The sequence below is a fragment of the Phyllopteryx taeniolatus genome, chromosome 11, assembly GCF_024500385.1.
Source record: "Phyllopteryx taeniolatus isolate TA_2022b chromosome 11, UOR_Ptae_1.2, whole genome shotgun sequence".
In the NCBI taxonomy this organism is placed as follows: domain Eukaryota; kingdom Metazoa; phylum Chordata; class Actinopteri; order Syngnathiformes; family Syngnathidae; genus Phyllopteryx; species Phyllopteryx taeniolatus.
The window spans coordinates 27,961,790-27,979,968 of NC_084512.1; the positions used below are offsets into that span (position 1 = coordinate 27,961,790).

At 45.4% G+C, this 18,179-nt stretch overlaps 1 protein-coding gene across 2 annotated transcripts in view; it reads right to left on the reverse strand.

Moving 5' to 3' along the window:
• Window positions 1-15,018, reverse strand: part of LOC133485977 (protein kinase C epsilon type-like) — a 40,339-nt gene extending 25,321 nt beyond the window's left edge. Inside the window, exons 1-6 of one of the 2 annotated variants that reach the window (XM_061790477.1) lie at window positions 14,247-15,018; window positions 3,714-3,777; window positions 2,044-2,212; window positions 1,105-1,139; window positions 929-1,017; window positions 714-846 (exon numbers count right to left, since the gene is read on the reverse strand). In XM_061790477.1, coding sequence (XP_061646461.1) covers window positions 714-846; window positions 929-1,017; window positions 1,105-1,139; window positions 2,044-2,212; window positions 3,714-3,777; window positions 14,247-14,606 — 850 coding nt within the window. In that variant the 5' untranslated portion in view covers window positions 14,607-15,018. Of the gene's footprint in view, window positions 1-713; window positions 847-928; window positions 1,140-2,043; window positions 2,213-3,713; window positions 3,778-14,246 lie in introns of both variants that reach the window. The other variant, XM_061790476.1, reaches the window with a different exon arrangement.
• Between the last annotated feature and the right edge of the window lie 3,161 nt (window positions 15,019-18,179).

Here is an 18,179-nt window from a genome sequence, read left to right on the forward strand (position 1 = left end):
TGTTTTTTTTTTTTATATTAAGAGGTTTTTTTCATGGAATATTGTGACGCTATTAGAAAATGACAACTCCCCCCCCCCCCCCCCTCCCCCCTCCCTCGCACTGAAACATTAGTCTCATAAAATGACAACTTTTTTTTTCCTGTATTCAGATTTTTTTCTGGGAAACTTGTGATGTTATCAGAAAATGAAAACTTTTTTTTCTCACATCGCAACATTATTCTCATAAAATAAGAAGAATAATATTGGAACTTTTGGACTGAAGCCCCAGTCCGCACGCTGGCTGTCAAGTTGGACTAAAAAAAAAAAAAAAAAAAAATGTCTTCCCCCCCCTCGTTCGTCTTTCTTTGCGTGACGTGCGCGCACTTGCGGCCGACAACGTGGCGCTTTAAAGCAGCCACGCCGGGATTTGAAGAGAAGATGTGTTTCCAAATTGTGCCAGATAAGCGCTGACGTGAACGAGGGCTCTCAAGCTCTTATAAAGTGGGGAAGGGGAGACCCATGTTCCAGCCAAAGTGCGTTATAGACTGCATTTTAACCATGTCCAAAATAAAAAAAAAAAAAAAAACAATAAAAAAAAAAATCAAGAAAACTGAAATGTTGAAAACAAGTTTAACGCTATATCTCCACAATAGAGCCCTGCAGACCGTAGTGGTGAGTTTTCTCAGCAATTACCTTCAAACATTCCTTTATTTCGAAAGAAACACGTCCCGTACCTTTGCACTGCAGCCCTTGCCTGAGGAGCCCCCACAGCAGCGAGCCGCAGTGGTCGCAGAAGGTGAGAACTTTAAAATTGTGGATGCGGAACTTGTGCGGCAAGTTGACGCTGAACCTCTGCGAGGCCACCGGCTGGAAGAGCCCGCGAGAAGACCGAGATGAAGAATGCGCTTTCCTTCTCGCGCACCTCGCGCCGCGTTTGGGCGGCTCTCACCTCCTCCGCTTTGTCTTCCTGCTTCTTCATGGCGGCACACTTGGTGATGATGAGCTCGTGGCAGCGCTTGTGGACCACGCACGTGCATACTTGGACAAGAACGCGACAATAACAACACCGGAACACACACCACGCATCCAGTCCGGGGGCGGAATCATTGCTGAGATCTTTCCTACCTTGACACTGGTAGCCCTGCTTGCCCAACACGCCCCTGAAGGCAACACACACAAGAACATCACCATTACCATCACGATGTCCGATTTGGAGACGCTTCTCCATTCAATAGCACGAGGAACTGTTGACTTGTAGTGTATATTAACACTACTGTCCATTATCCACATAATGGACAAAAGTATAGCGGTGCCTTGAGATACAAGTTTCATTCATTCCGTGACTTTGCTCGTAACCATTTGTATCACAAATAGTCTCAAATAAACTTTTTTTTTTTTTTTTTTTAAATAATTGAATCAATTCAATGGGCATCGTGTTTCTGGTGTGCTCGCTTTGGCCTTGTGGGGGCAGTATAAGAAAGCCAGGCGGATTTACTCTGCTGTTCATTGCGACGTCTCTGCTCCTCGCAGCTCATCAGTATGGCACTAATATCAGCCATTCTTCACGGGGGATAAAGAATATATGACTGTGAGTCGTTATATTGTCGGCGAGTGTTGTCTACGTGTGTTTCTGCACTGCTTGTGTTCAGTCTTTTGCCAACATGCTTATAGCACCTCAACCTCGATGCTATTTAGCATTAGCATTGAGCTGGTGCCCTGAAATGCTAAGCTATGTGGTTGTTTTAAATACACAACTGGTAATTCTCTTTTACAGTAAACTTCAGATGGGAGTGGCATTAAACAGCTTGAAGACTCTTTTTTGAAGAAGAAGAAGAAGACAGAAGGAGAAGAAATAGAAGAATTGTTCCCTAGTTGCGAAGTCAGCTGGGTTGCAAGTACAAGTCAAAGTTAAAAACAATTTTGTTAAAAAAGGCTCAAAATTCATAAGTCAGGTCACTCATATCTCAAGGCAGGAAAAACAAAAATAAATAAACGATGACTGTGAAGCGCAATCTAGCGTGCAAAGCCTGCGTGTGATGGCAATTGCGTGCGCGCGCGACTGACCATATGAAGTCGCGGCAGTGCGAGCAGTAGGTGGGCTGCCTCAGGTAGGTGGCCATGAACTTGTGCCCGTTGACCTGGTGGACCCGTCGGCGAAGGGCGCCCTGACGCTTCCTGGGACGCATCCGCTGGCGAAAGACGCGCTCCTCATTGTCGCTGCTGACCGTCGCCGCTAACGCCAACACGCACGCAAAAAAAAGTCAGAATGGATAAGAAACATTGGCTCCATTCTTGCATTGTACTTTTTGTTCGGAAATTGGCTGTGTGCTCTTCTCGGCCGCGTCGGCCATCCTCGGAGGACCGTTTGACGTGAGGTTTCCGCACCGAACGATAACACCTGTTAAGCACTCGCACCCGAGACAACAGGGAGAGAAAATGCCTGATCGGGTCCAATTTGGACATTTGCACTTGGAGGTGTACTCACTTTTGTTGCCAGCGGTTTAGACGTGAATGTCACGATGTTGAGTGATGAATAAGCTTGACTGATTTTCAAGCGGACGGTAAATTTACACTGTTGTCGTCCTTGCATGAAAAGCGTTTTTTTTTTGTTTTTTTTTCAAGCTATCAAACGTTGCATCGTTAAAGTTGAAGCTATTTGCAACACAATAGATTTTACAATAGATTTGTAAAAACCCACACATAGGAGCCTTCCGCCAAACGGCAAAACTACACAAGTTGTACACAGACTACTGGACATTGTAGAAGTTTTTATTGGATTTTTGAAAAAAAAAAATGGTTTTACGTTGTACCTTAAAACCAGTTCATAACATATCTCCAAAATGTGAGGCGTGTCTGCACTTTCGCGAGATACTCTACATACATTCTGTGACATTTTACTTTTCTCATCTTAAATTTGGAAGGCAGGGAAAAGCAAGTTTCACTGCTGATTTGCTTTGCGTTGTCGAAACTGCACGCTTTGGCTTCAATGAAAAGTGCACTTACAGCACATGTACACTAGATGGCAGTATAGCACTGCGGACCAAAATGAAACGCAGACACCGTGTGTGTAAGCCCGTGCGTGTGTATGTGTGCGTGCGTGTGCGAGTGTGCGCGTGCGCGCGAGTCCTTGCCCATCTTTGCGGGTCACCAACTTTGACACCCCATTTTGTCTTCGTGGGGACATTTTGTCGCTTCCACACAAGCCAACCTAAGCGCCTTTTACCCTATTAGACATTTCAGAGATAATATAATAGAACTGAATATTGCTTTATTGTAGCATGGAGCATAGAAACAGGGGGCACTTTGTCCTTCGTGCGTGTGTGTGTGTGTGTGTGTGTGTGTACGCTAATAGGTTGATTGCAGCTCTCAAGTCAACCATGTGATGTGGAGCTGTGCAAACACATTTAAGTACTGACTACAATTTAAAGCCACACACACACACACACACACACACACACATACACATACACATACACATACACATACAGTATGTGAGAAGAAGAAAAAAACAAAGTGGACATTTTGCCTCCTAATGACGCCTTTCCCGACAAAAATGTCACCAAAAGTACGAATGCCGCAATGAGGATGATCTCAATTGACTCCGAGCCGGCCAGTAAACCGTTGAGTTGCTTTTGAAGAATATAAATGTCCACAAAAGTCAATGAGTAAACAGAGTTTTCTTGTCAGTTGAGCCTAAAAATAAATAAATAAATACAATAAAATCAAATTCATACCTTCACTTGTCGATTCGGAAAGATCAATGATAACGTATACTTTCCCCTCAGGTTCCAAGTCTACCTGCAAACACAGAGTCAAGAAAGTCAAGAAAAAGAAACGAGATGAGCCCACAGCACGGGACAATTGCTTTCGACACACCCGAGCTGGAGAACGCCGTGTCCGGGTGGTCAACGTGCGTGAAACATCCTGGCTTTCCTGGCTTTCCTGCTATTCGCATTTCTACAACCTCCGTTGGCACAGAGCAATCATGTTTCGGCCCGTTTTGACATCGTACGAAAGTCACAGTTTGAATTGTGTCCGCACCGCCTAACCTCGCGCACGCACGCAATAAAAAGGGAAAATGTCACCGTGTGTATACAGATGACAGAAAGCAGAGACGAGGTACGAGGGCTGAGAAGCTTTACTCGTTTGGGAGGGTCCGCTGATTCCTTTTGTCTTTTAGCGCTCACGTGAAAGATGAAGCTTTTGTTTGGAACCTCCGCCGAGCACAAAAAGTGCAAAAGAGATCAAGAGAGCTATTTTGCTCGCCATCGGTTCATGACTTCGAAAAAAAAAATATATATATATATATATATTCTAAATAAACTATTTCCACCGACCTAGGAGGCCGTGACAGTTTGGTGAGGAGCTGGAGAAAGCGATAGATAAAGAAATTGATTTATAAAGAAAGTGACTTATTGTCAAAGTCAGGTGACCTCAGACCTTCGAAGACGTGACAGTAAATGCGACAAATTAAATGCGACCATTCAGTCCGTGTGGCCGCGTTGGAAATCCCATCATGTTTTTTTTGTTTTTTTTTATGAATGAATTTATGAATTAATTACGAACTATGAACTGAACTGGTTCATTTTCAAATTTGGGGAAGTGAACTTTGAAGTCGTTCATGTGAAAAATGAAATTCCCCAACACTGTTCGAGGCAACTCAAACAAACTTGACTTGCAGGCCGAGTTGATTGTTCAAAGTTGTTACTCTTAAAGGTGTTCTAGTTAAAGCAAGCCATGTTTGCGTTTTGTGTGTATTTGAACAATGCTTGATGGAAATTAAATCCATTTTCGTCATAATGGCAGTACTCGCTGCATTCTTTATTGCGGACTAGTTGTGACAATGCGAGCAAAAACTAAATGGAAAAATTCATTGCGAGTTTCATTTATTTACGTTTACGCCGATGACGTCGCCGCGCCGGCCTAAAGGTCAACGTCCCGAACACAACACCTCCCTTCCTGCCAGCGCTCAGAGACGCAGGTGCACGCCGATCCAAATATAGCGCGGGGCCGAGGAAGGAAACCGACGCACACGCAACCCACCCCGCGCGCGCGTGTGTGTTTAAGTCCGCAACTCGATTATGTATCGCGACACAACAACGCACGCAAACAACATCAATATGACATTTAACATGCACTGTACAGACTGCAGATTTTTTTTTTTTTTCTTCTCAAAATTGTACATGCTCTTGTTTTTGTATACTAATGAATAACACACACACGCGCGCACACACGCGCACACACACAAATCCAATTGCAGCCTTTAACTCAATTGCGCCCTGCAAGCTGCCACTCCCGCTTATGAAAGTGATTTGCTTACATAAAAGCAGAATTATTTATCATCATGTGCAAACAAACCTATGTCCTGTACAGTATTGGTAAGAATTGATATCTAATGATTATTTATCAATGTTTCCCCCCCGTCGCTATTTGTGATCCTAAAATATTAAAAAGTTCTTCAGATAGTGTTATGATCACCAGTCAGCTTGGACTGGACGCACGCACACACACACACACACACACACACATGCAATCATGTGCACATGTGCATTAACAAACAGTTTGAGATATAAAGACAAAGTACGCCAGCGTGCTGTAGCAGCCTGGCTAACCGACAAGCTTACGTGGCGGCCATGTTGGTGGGGGCAACGTTCCCGTCAAAGGCAACGCATGGACATTGAAATTGAGTCGTAACTCGCTAGTTTCGCAACCTCTTTTCATGAGATTGACTTTTTTTTTTTATCAATGCCAAAGCATATGCTATCAATACATAATATTTGAAAACACCCCCCCCCCCAAAAAAAACCCAAATATTTTCACTTGTGAAACATAACTTTCAGTTCCCTTTTTGTGATTGTACTGCATTGTATGCAACCGTATGCGGCACAATGTGCTGGAATCCTTGCTAGTTATTTCAGTTTTCTTCGGAGTTCACTTTGCGTTACGAGCACGGAACGAATTGAGCTCGTATCTCGAGCTTTGCGTGGTGGTGGTGGAGAGGCAACACAAATGTCAGCGTGTCAAGATTTGTTGTGCACTTTGCCTTCCATACTTGCTCTGCTGTGAAAGCATGATGGACTGTGTGTTTATGCGTGCGTGCGTGTGTGTGTCAGTGCAAAGAGGCCGTGTGCGCTCTGTCGCCGTCAAAATGTCCTGCCTTGTTTTCGCTCTGTTGTCCATCTCGCTTCTCGTGGTGGCCGCCTTCTATTTGACTTCTTTGGCCTCGGTGTGACGCAGTACACGACAGTGATAAACATCTTGATCAATTTCAAATCCTTGTGGATCCATTTTAACTCACAGGTTGCGCAAACAAACAAAAAGTGAAGAGAATTAGAGCTGCGAGGAGAGATGAAAGGGCCCTCGCGCCCACTTTTTCGTGGCGAAAAATCCAATTGTGATGTCATCCTTTCCACACATTAAAGGCCGTAGGGACAAAAACAAAAAAAAGTTGGTGTGTCCCATCTGTTTATGATTCCTGTTTCCGATTGTAACCCAAATGGCTACTTTAAACCCGAATGGCCGACTTCCTGTTCAATTTTGGGCACGGGTCCTTGACAATTTTTCATACGCCCTGTTATGGTAGACATGTCCACCAAATTTCATCCTGATCATTTAAACGGGAGTGATGGGCTAAGTGTTTCTAACTTCTCAAAAAGAGGTTGCCAAAGTCCAAGTCCAGGAATTTGCACCAAATGGCTGCTTGACCCCCAAATGGCCGACTTTCTTTTCAGTTTCGGCCACAGATCCTTGAGACTTTTTCGTGCGCCCGCTTATGGTAGACCTGTCCACCGACTTTTGTGTCAATGGGTGAAACTGGTGTCAGGGGCAGATTTATTTTAGATTTTTTTTTTAACTCCATGCTCCAGCCACATTGGATACTGTTGGCAATTAACTTCTAGCATCCGTCTAGCCTACCTGCTTCCATTTGGGGCTCATTTAGGCGAATTTTCTAGTCACAGTTCCATCCATCCTTCCATTATCTGAGCCGCTTATCCCCACGCGGGTCGAGGGCGTGCTGGAGCCTATCCCGGCTATCATCGGGCAGGAGGCGGGTACCCCCTGAACCGGTTGCCAGCCAATCGCAGGGCACAGACAAACAAACAACCATTCGCACTCGCAGTCACACCTTCGGGCAATTTAGAGTCGTCAATTAGCCTACCGCGCATGTTCGTCCAATTAAAAGCCCTGAAATGTCTCCTTCAAACCAAAATGGCCAACTTCCTGTTCCATTTGATAGACGGGTCCCGTTACGATAGACATGTCCACCACCCAATTTTATGTGGATCAGTTAAACAGGTGCAGGGGGCGCTACTGAATGAGTTTTCTCATGTTGAGGGCCTTTAAAATACAATTTTCGCAGGATACACACGCTAAGAAAAATTCGTGAATGTTGAGATCCCCCCCCCCGAGAAGGCCGTCCATTGGCTGGAAAATTAAACACCATTATTCCAAGAGGGCTTTTCCCGAGAAACTACAAAGTGTTAAAGTAAAGCACGTAAATATCCCAACTATTCCCAGAGCGAGTGGGAGATGACGAATGAGAAGAATGCGTGTGGGCAACATGAACTCGTCACTACTATAAAGCATGAATGTACTTACTATCCTCATCACATTGTGTTGTTGTTTGGAGCATCTCCATAGCAACTAAGACTTGGCAAGCGTTTCATTTTTTACCCTTAAATATTTCTCTTCATGTGACTGTGGTTTTATGCATGTAGATTATTACAATGTACTGCCTTGCAATGTGCTGTTGTTTATTATTTTCGTGAAAAGTAAGAGCTGATTTGAGTCGAGCGTTCCCGGAACGCAGAGACCTCCTGTTCGTTCTTATCAAACGTACACTTTTTGTGTTGTTGTCCACTCGTATCACATCTACGCGGAAACTCATTGCCGTTAGCAACATTCCAGATATATCGGGAATTAATACCTCGATGGCTGAGTCAATCAAAAGTGATCTTTGCAAAGGCAGAATCTTTGCACAGACTTCTTGTATTGGAGCTCATTAGCAGGATTTAATGAGGAAACGCAAATCTCGCTTCCGCCGCCTGTCAAGTATACGAGGTTTCAATTTGGTAGCAACCCAACAAAACCCTTCAAAGACAAACAAGTCCCAGATAGTTCATCTTTGAACGATATCTAGTCGGAACATCTCGTCCTCGCCTTCCCTGCCAGAGAGCTGACATTCCATCGAATAACTCAGCAAATGAATATTTTGTTCCATTTAACGACATGAAATTTGCTGAAGAAGACGACGATCACGAGAAGACCCACGGAAAAGTCTCAATGAGCCGTGCTGGAAAAGACACAGGAAGTCTGCCATTTTGATTTAAGCCTCAGCTGCTGTGTCCTGCCCGTCAGGAAGCGGTAAATCCACTGGCAGGTGGCAGGTGAGACGCTGAGCTGGAGAAGCTTGGAGGAAAGAAGTTCAGGGATGATGGTGTTGAACGCTGAGCTGAAGTCCACGAACAGGTCATCCGCAGACCTGTTTGCTCGGTAGGCTAACTGCAGGGGGTCCAGCAGGGGTCCTGTGACGCTCTTGAGGTGGTCCAGCATGAGACGTTCAAAGGACTTCATAACCACAGATGGCCTGTAGTCATTTAGACCCGAGATTGCAGGTTTCTTGGGGACTGGAATGATGGTGGAGCGTTTGAAACATCCTGTTCGCGGATGGTTAACGCAGAAGTCGGTGGTGTGATTGTGGTCGGGGGTGCGGCCGGGTGGGTGTGGGGTGTGAAAGTGTCCTTTTCAAATCTGCAGTAGAAGGTATTCAAGTCGTTGGCTAGTGTGCTATTGTTCTCAGCTTGGGGGGGATCGTCGCTTGTAATTTGTCAGCAATTGGAATGCATGCCAGACTGATTTAGAGTCGTCAGCGCTAAACTGTTTTTCCAACTTTGCTGCATATTTCCTCTTTGCAATGTTAATTTATTTAGTCAGCTGGTTTCTAGCCCGATTATACAGGGCGCTGTCCCCGCTTTGATATGCGTCCTCCTTAGCTTGGTGAAGCTGCTTAAGTTTGGCAGTGAACCACGGCTTGTTGTTGTTGAATGTGCGGAATGACTCTTAAGTCCACAAAACACACGTAGACTGGTTGGGCGAAGTTCCATGCGCCCACGAGGACTCAGGTCGCAGTAGAGCTGGTCCACTGTTCCACGGCCAAGGAAGGATCTGGGAGGGTCTCAGAGTAGAGCCGCTGCTCCTCCGCATCAAAAGGAGCCAGATGAGGTGGCTGGGGCATCTGATTCGGATGCCTCCCGGACACCTCCCCCGCGAGTTGTTCCGGGCACGTCCCACCGGGAGGAGACCCCGGGACGACCCAGGATATGCCGGAGACGCTACGTCTCTCGGCTGGCCTGGGAACGCCTCGGGAACTGGATGAAGTGGCTGGGGAGAGGGAAGTCTGGGCATCCCTGCTAAAGCTACTGCCCCCGCGACCTGACCTCGGATAAGCGGTAGAAAATGGATGGATGAGTTATTCGAATTTCACATTTTGTGGCAAGTCATCAAACTTTGCTGCCATGTCTGGGCCACACGCTATGAGGGGAAACTAAAATATTTCAACATTTTGCAATCATAAAGCTGTACCAAACGTGCCTAAAATTTGGTAGCAATTGGTCAAAATCTCGAGGACTAGTTGGTTTTTGAAAGATCCTTGGAAATGACCAAGTGTTTGCTTCCAACCAAAATGGAAGACTTCCTGTTTCTTTACAGGCATGGCTTTTTTTGTGGGTCTCCTCGCGATAATTGGGCCTGTCAAATTTCATGTTGCTAATTGAAATTAGCTTTGGGGGCAGATTTCCTGCTGCTGAGCCAATTGGAGTAATTATGTAATTGTGAAGCAATTTAAAGACATCCTTCATATCGTGTAAATGATACAACAGATGACTTTCAAAAAAATACAGTATAACCAAACCCTCAGTCCACTGAAACAAATCCAACAACATCCGTTTCACATTTGTGTTGCATTAAAAGGCATCATTTACGCATAGCTCTGACTATAATAGGAGACAGAACATTAGCAGCTCCCGTCCGCTTGATTTTACGAAGGCAGTGAAAGTTTTGTTTGAAGCGAGCGACGCCGACGGGTTGGCGTTGCATTCCGCGCATTTCTGCGTGACGGCATGTCTCGCGACAAACACGAAAGAAGCACGAGAAACGCTGGCGGGGCCGGCCCGGGTGGGCGCACCTTCTTTGCCTTCTTTCTTTCTCTGGGAAGTCCGCTGACAGTGAAAACAGGAAGTTGCGCCTGCATCATGCTGCCTTTATTTTTAGACGCAAACACACACATTAAACACACCGATGCCGGCCCCCGCTTCTTCGGGTCCGAGCCTACGCTGCACCCCCACAGGGAAACGGGTTCAAGTGGAGGTCAAGTACAAGTTATTCCTTGTATTTACAAGTAACAAGCTCAACGTTTCAGTGTAGGATGCGCATGTGCACGTTTCACCACCAACTCGTACAGCGCCATAAAAAAAAAAAAAAGACATCACAATTCGTTTTAAACCTTACGATATATATTGTGACGTCCACGAAATGTGGGGAAACAGCACACATTTCTCGTTTTCCCTCTCTAGAAAAACTATGCTCAGCAGAGCGCAAAAGTATACGGACGGAGTCATTTGGAGGAAGTCGACCTGCATTTAAATGCACGGTCGTATTCATCAATAGGTCAAATCATTTCTTTTCTTGCCCAGTTATACGGTAAAGTCATTAGCACATTCCTAACACTATTATTTTGTTTTTAATATTTTACACCTCCAGTATTGTTTTCACATATGCATGAGTAGTTCTATATTTGAGTTGGAGCTCTGCAACAGCGAAAAGAAAAAGCGCCTGTGCTTGTTGTAATGTTTGGGATAGTTCACGGCAGGAGTTCCGAGCCATCAGGCAATCTTAATATTGCTTAAAATTTGAACGATATAAAGATGGCGATACTAGTGGATGGACGCCTGCTTTGAGCAGCGCTTATACAGTATGAGGAGCTCCGCATTCCAATGTTCCAATCCAACATGACAACAAACACAAGGCGCTCTGCTTCTTTTCACTTTCGCAGGGCGACCAATCGGATTATAAACGCACATGTCAGCGTGACAATCGACGGGGACGCGCGGGCCAATGCGCATGGGTGGAACGCGTACCGACATGCACCCGGAAATGCAACACGAATGGAACCGTGTGCGCATCCGCGCTCCGCGTATGAACAATGCGAAAACTGCGGAAGAGTGAAAAACAGGGAGACTTTCAACCACAATATCGAAGACGGTGTCTTTGTTGGGGGAAGCATTAAAACCACCACAACCAGATGAAACTCTTACTTGCACACGCTGAATAAAAAGCTTCCCTATGCGACAATTTTGGTCGCAGACTCGGGCCCTGGCTTGACGTGAAACCGGACGGTGGCTCAAAAAAGGCCGAGGCAGCTCCACGATACATGGACGATTTACTTTGGTAAAGATGTGACCCGAACCGATCTTTGAGATGGGAAATCGGACAGATGTCAGCAACATTTCATACTACAAAATAAGTACATTCGGTAGGATTATTGCCGCAATCCGATCCGACCGATAACGGTATCGGCCAAAACTTAAGGCTGCAATATCGGTATCGGATCGGAAGTGAAAACAATGGATCGGGACATCCCTACCCTGGTACTTGTAACGATGGAACGCAAAAACTATTGTGTACATACATCAACGAAGCTAACAGATGTTCGTCACACTGCTGTTTTTGAATGCTAGCCTTCTCGGGATGAGCTAGCAAAGCAAGGAGCCAAACTCATCCAACAGGCATGCGGACGATGTTCGCGTGTCACGACGCGATAAATCAGGCGAGGATACGCTGCCACTGATATACTAGCCATGATGATTTTTTTCCCCCCTTTGTTTTCTTTGGAATTCAACCCCCCCCCCCCCCCCCCCCAGAGGGTGTCCTCTTCTTCCAGAAGCTTCTAATCAAGTGTTTGGAACACGGCGCGTGTTATTGTCACGCTTTGCGTCCTTCAAAGTGCTCCTTCCGTACAGCGTGAAAGCCCGACGGCTGACGTACATCAAAACATCAACGCCGAGTTGCTGCTTCTCTCTCGCGTCATGTTGTCCTCTCGGCACAACGACAATAACAACGGAGTAAAAAAGGCGTTCTTCGTTTAAAGACATCCTTGCGGAAACCAGTGAAAACAGTGCAGTGTGCATGCCAGGCCACTTGTTGGCGATGTCACAAACGATGCGAGTTCAACCCCGGTTTTTCTTTTCGGAAGCATTTCAGCAGTCTTAATGCGAACTTAATTGACTTCTCAAGGGTTCTAATTGTTGTCGGATTTTGTCATTTCCAACTTTAGCTCTTAAAATATGTCAATGATATACTCCTTACTTCCGCTCGTAATATCCTGGCATCTTTTGGCCAATTGAAACCCATGATAACTACATTTTTAATTCCTTCTTATTTACCGAATTGGATGGATACAAATTTTGATTTTTTTTGTGTGTGTGTGTGTGTGTCTTTTCTACCAGTTTGTATGATTTATCGATTTCTAGACAGGGGAGCAATTTCACGTAATACTCTTCGATTTGGAACGAGGCGTTTAACGGCTCACTGCACTTGAGTGGCGCAAATGAACAAGGCAATTTTGATTTGAACAAGTGGAGATGCCCTCTGCTGACCACGGAGAAGAATTACGCTTTAATTCACGACGTGGACGCTCCCTCTGCTGGCTGTACAAAGACGATACCCTTGCGTGTTCGTCCACACTGAACACATACAAACATATGTAAAGTGGATTTTAAAAAATTTAAATAAAAAAAAAAAAAATCTATAAAAAGGACGTTGCTTGATGTTTAAGGACACTGCGTAAACGCTGAAAAAATTATCCGAGAAAAAGTCACAACGAACACAATAGCCGACCGCAGTTTGTGTTGTTCAAGACAAGTTAAACACGTTACCGTGTCTATTTCCTACGTGAGCACGCTTGACTCCGTTTCTGACCTTGTACTAACTTGACTCATGACATTTTGCTGACGTGCGCTTTTGACAAGCGGCGACGTGTCACAACGGGAGCGCCAGCTTTCGGCTCACGGCATGTTAGCTTTGGGATTCGCCAGCGACCGCGAGCTCATTTCCGTCGCTGGTAACAGCTATCTACATTTCAAAAAAATGGATTTCAACCTATTAAAATACACTTGAAATGATTTAAACAGTTTCCCTTCGCACCTTTTGCCATTCTCTCGCTCACACAGTTCTCCAAAGAGCCAAAGCGTGCTTGCTTCAAGCTGTTTATTTGTTTCGCCCCGGTTTAGTAAAACAGACACACAAAAGACTAACTTTGCGTATTAAAACACAGAAAATGTTCAGCCAAACCATATCATTTCATCTGACAAAAGAAATGTAGCTTACTGCTAATATATAATGTCAAACGCCATAGACGAGCTAACAGAAATTAGGTAGATGTTCCGATGATTCTAAACCTTCAAACAGTTTCTATTTGAAAACACACGTTCTATTATATTCTCTCCGCTCTGTGCGAACAATGGCGACTACTGGAGCTTAGTAGGAGACCTTCTCTGCCTCTTCTTCTTGCTCTCAATTAGGTCTTCCAGTAGAGCTCAGTGCCGTTGTGGCACAACGTGGTACTACACTGAAGGCACGCAACACCACATTGGGATTTGCCTGTATACTGTAAAACTTCGTAGACGGGAGTCCCGTCGTCCACACCAAAATGGCCGACGGCGGCAGTTTGCCGTCTTCATGTCGACCTCCTCTCATCCCCTCTTTCTATTTCATCTTCCGCTACTGCCTCGTCAATAACGCTCGCGTCCGCATCGGCACATTTCGGTGACAAGACGAGCGCTGCCGGCGACGAGCGCGTGTTAGCACCGTAACGATAGCGTGACGACGTGTGACTACGGCGGCGCGGTGAGGAACGCACGGGGACTCGTTCCAATCAGAGAGAAGCTCATTTACATGTCGCATATTAATGAGAAAGCCAGGTAATCGAAGTTCATCGATTATGCGACAAGAGAATCGCAACGGAATCGGATCGATAAGCGGTATCGATAACGGTGTTATCCGTTCTCGTCCCTAATGGTGACGTCATGAAAGCCAGCGGAAGGATTTCAGACGGTGTCGTGACGTCACCACTTCGCACGTGTGTGACAGGCAGCCGCAGACTGTTGTTTTCTTTGGTTGACGATTCCTGGAGTCACGTGACGAACAAGGAAGACGCCAGCCGAGCGCGGATCACGTGACGCCCGAAGCAAAGAAAAGGGCCGCGGTCTCACCCAATCCTCGAAGTGTTTGCTGCCGCCGTGCAGGAGGTCGTCGAAGCGGATGATGCAGTTGGCCACGAAGTCGTCGTAGCCGATGGGCGCGTCGTGGAAGACGGCCAGCTCGATGGCGCGGCCGTCGCGCACCTCCGCCGTGAAGTCGTCGTTCCACGCCGGGCTGTCGGTGCGCGGCCGGGTGCACGTCTGGCCCACCCGCGACTCGTCCACGTTGAGCGCCATGTACGTGTCCAGCACCGAGCCCTTATTGGAGCTCTTGGCGGCGGCCCCCACGGCGTGACGCAGGGACCACGCCGTGGGCTTCAGGTCCAGCGCCTCGCAGATCCTGATGCGCAGCTGCCCGTTGAACACCACCATGGCTGGGGAGGGGAGACGAGGGGATGGAGGGGGGCGGGGGTCCGGACGCCTCCTCCGGAACCACCGCAACGCTTACAGGTGTCCCGTGGGCTGCAAGATTCACCCCAAGCCCCCTCTCAAAAAAAAACAAAAAAACCGGAATGTTTGTGTGTTTTGGGTGCTCCGGGTGTCTGACAGCCGCAGCAGAGGCGGGGAAAGGGGGGCGGGGGGTCCACGCGGTGGGTCGCCTCCAGCCGCAGCTCATCCGCGGCTGTTGATCTTCCCGTGGACTCGCGCACCGTCACGCCTCCCCACCCCCAAGACGGCGCCGGAAACACGTCAGCTGCGCGGTGATGACGTGCAGCCACCAGGGAGGTCCGTGGAGACGAGACTGGCTGCAAGACGCAAAGTGCTCACCGTGCAGGTGCAGACAGAGGAGCCAAATCCCCCTCAAACCAGCACTTTCTGAATATGAGTCCGCGCAAAGATAAGAACGTTGGGAAAGGGGATTATTTAACGTCCAAGGTTTCCTGTAGATGCCCCAAGATGGCGGCAAATTATATGACAACACATTTGCGTGCAGATGAACTTTCTTCTCTCGACCAAAATCACTGCAGTTAACTGTGCCGGTCTTCATGTCCAAGTCTGTATTCTACTGCCCCCAGGTGGCCAAGGCGCAAACACCAGAAGGAGCCGCACACTCGCAATGAATTCATCACGATGCACAAACGCCTTCAATCTTACACTTTCGTTTTATTACTTGGAAACATTCTAACAAATGTTTGTTGTTTTTTTGGTTTGTATTTATTTCAATGGGGAAAAGATGATTTGAAAGATGAGTGTTTTAAGTTACAAGTTCAAGGAAACAAATGAAAGTTGTATCTCAAGGCGCCACTGTATTTGTATTAGACACGGCTTAGGCCGGACGGAATATTAAAAACAGCAAACAGCCAATACCGGAGGATAGTCGTCGTCCCCCCCACCCCAAAAAAAAAAAATCTGTGAATAAGAAGATTCTGAGAAAGGAGGGGTCGAGCAGTTGAAACCATCACGACAGATTTAGCATTTTGATGTTTTTTAATGTCTAAATTAAGAAGAAAACTATAAGAGAACTGCTTTCAATTGAAGAAAATATCTATTCATCCCTTTTTTACACTACTTTTTGGGGACCCGTATAATTGTCAGGGCTCGCTTTACGGTCATCCGCCTTTGTGAGGCACAGTACTGTCTGCCTCACCTCTCGCTTTAACTGTTGTTTAATATGATCAGCAAAAGTAAATATGTAATGCACAAATATAAAATAGATTATCCTGATTATGGAAAATTGGAGTGCATATTTAAAGTGTCTGAAAACATTATACTGGAGACATGGAGACAAACAAGGCACTTGCCAATTACAAGCTTCCTCAACCAAGTTCACGAGGGATTGCGTAATCTGGGGTGAGGCGAGGTCGCTTGCTGCCACGCTTTGCGTTTCGCCCATTTTTCTGAAACAGGGAACAATCAAATTCAGCATCTTTCACAGTGAAACCATGAATGTCATTAAATTCACATAGAAAATCAGTATTAGTTACACACCACAGAAATAAAATTGAAAGTAATTTTATTCAATCTTGGTGTGTTTAGTCACATTCTGACAGGTTTGAATATCAAGTGTGGTGCCTCACAAAGATAGAAAGACAAATGCAAACATGCTAGCATTTTAGTCACGCGGACCAGTCAAAATGTCCCCACAAAGACATAGTGTATAACACAAACACACACAAACTCATGTTAGCAATTTGTTGTATGGACCAGTTGAACTGCCCCACAACAACAAACTGTCCCCTGAATAATAACCATTTTTATTGATTACTTTCTTTATTATTATTATTATTATTATTATTGTCGCTCAAAACATCACGTTGTATAAAAGAAGTGCAGTGCAAAACTGCGACATGACATAACTGTCAGTTGCAAGGATGGAAGTGACGTCACCGAGCACCAAGGAACGTCGCTGCCCCCTGCTGGTCTGCATTTATTATTCACTTTACCTTCAAACGGTGTCCAAATAACACCAAAATCACACACTGGGGACTTTTTTCATTTTTTATTTTTTTTTATTTTTGAGTAGAGTTTTTTGGTGGAATAGACAAATGTATACAGATACTGCATATAAAACATATTAAAGCTGGATATGCGAATATTTTGTTGTCAATCATATTCGTAATGTGGATTCTCACTTGATGCTGAACAATAAAAATACATTTTAAAAGGGGACATATTATGGAAAAGTGACTTTTTAATGTCTTGCGTTCAAAATTGCAATGGGAGCCAATCACAAATATCGTCTTTAAAAGGAGGAAGTGATATGAAAACAAATCTGAATTTTTCAAATGGAGCTAAAATTGTAATCACGGAAATTTACAAAAGCAACTGTCATTTAATGACCCATGTTCTCCCAGGAATGGAATGGACACTGGTTATTATTATTATTAGTAGTAGTAGTAGTAGTAATTATTATTGTGTATTTTAAGTATGATATGAAAGAGTGCCATTTTTTTTATACAAAAGTTACATTACAAAATGTGTTTTTATTTTTTTGGCTAAGCTGGAACGGATTACTGGCACCTTTTATATATATTTATATATATATATTATGCTTTATATAATAAACTTCACTTTTCATTGACACTGACGGAGATCTATTCATTTAACAGTTTATTAGGGTAAAAAAAAAAAAATGTAAACCTCATGAGCGATGAGTTCCACAGCTTAATTACAAATAAAGCAAACCGCTCAAAATCAACGTTAATTGTTGCTGTTGTTGTTTCCACTGTTGTTTCTTTGTGCAGGCAAATCAATAGCTTGGTCCTCGGAGGCGGGGATTAAAACGGATCCATAAATGGGATTCAAGTCCTCGGGCTGGAATAACAACCAGGCCGAACGCTTTTCCCACACTTTGAGCTTTCAAAGCTCACGTTCGCTCGTCAAACATCTGAGATGAGCGCACTGATGAATCCTCCGACTTCATATTCCACCAGGCGTCACGTCTTCACATCGCTGAACCTCGGAGAGCATCTCGCAATGCAAAAGCGCCTCAGAAGTGGAGCCCGGCGGGACGAGGCCGACGGAAAGGGCGCGGTGCCCGGAATAAGCGGGAATAACAGCCGACTCGTCAAAAAAGTCATTTGATAGCAGATAATCGGCAAGCGCAGAAAGTTAGCTTGCGCCTCAGGTCAGGCACGTGCACACACATTTTTTGGGGCACGTGCTCCAGCTCCCCCCCCCCCCCCCCCCCCCCAAAAAAAAGGGCACCTATTGACAAAATCATTCATACGATAATGAAACAAAACGCTTGTATGTATTGAACAAATGCATTTATATTGTTAACACAATCAACACAGTCAATAATACAAATATCAACAAAGGAGGTGATCTAAAAAGTCAACACGGCCATGTTCAATGGGCGTTTTTGGAAGGAGGAGGCGGGTTGGGGATAAAGCGGGAGCATATCGCCGGTGTGTCGGGCGGAATCCTTGCATCTCCACGAAAGCAAAAAGACTTTATGGAGCCTTGAAGATTGCGTCGTCAAAGAGAAGCGAGAAGCCGTTT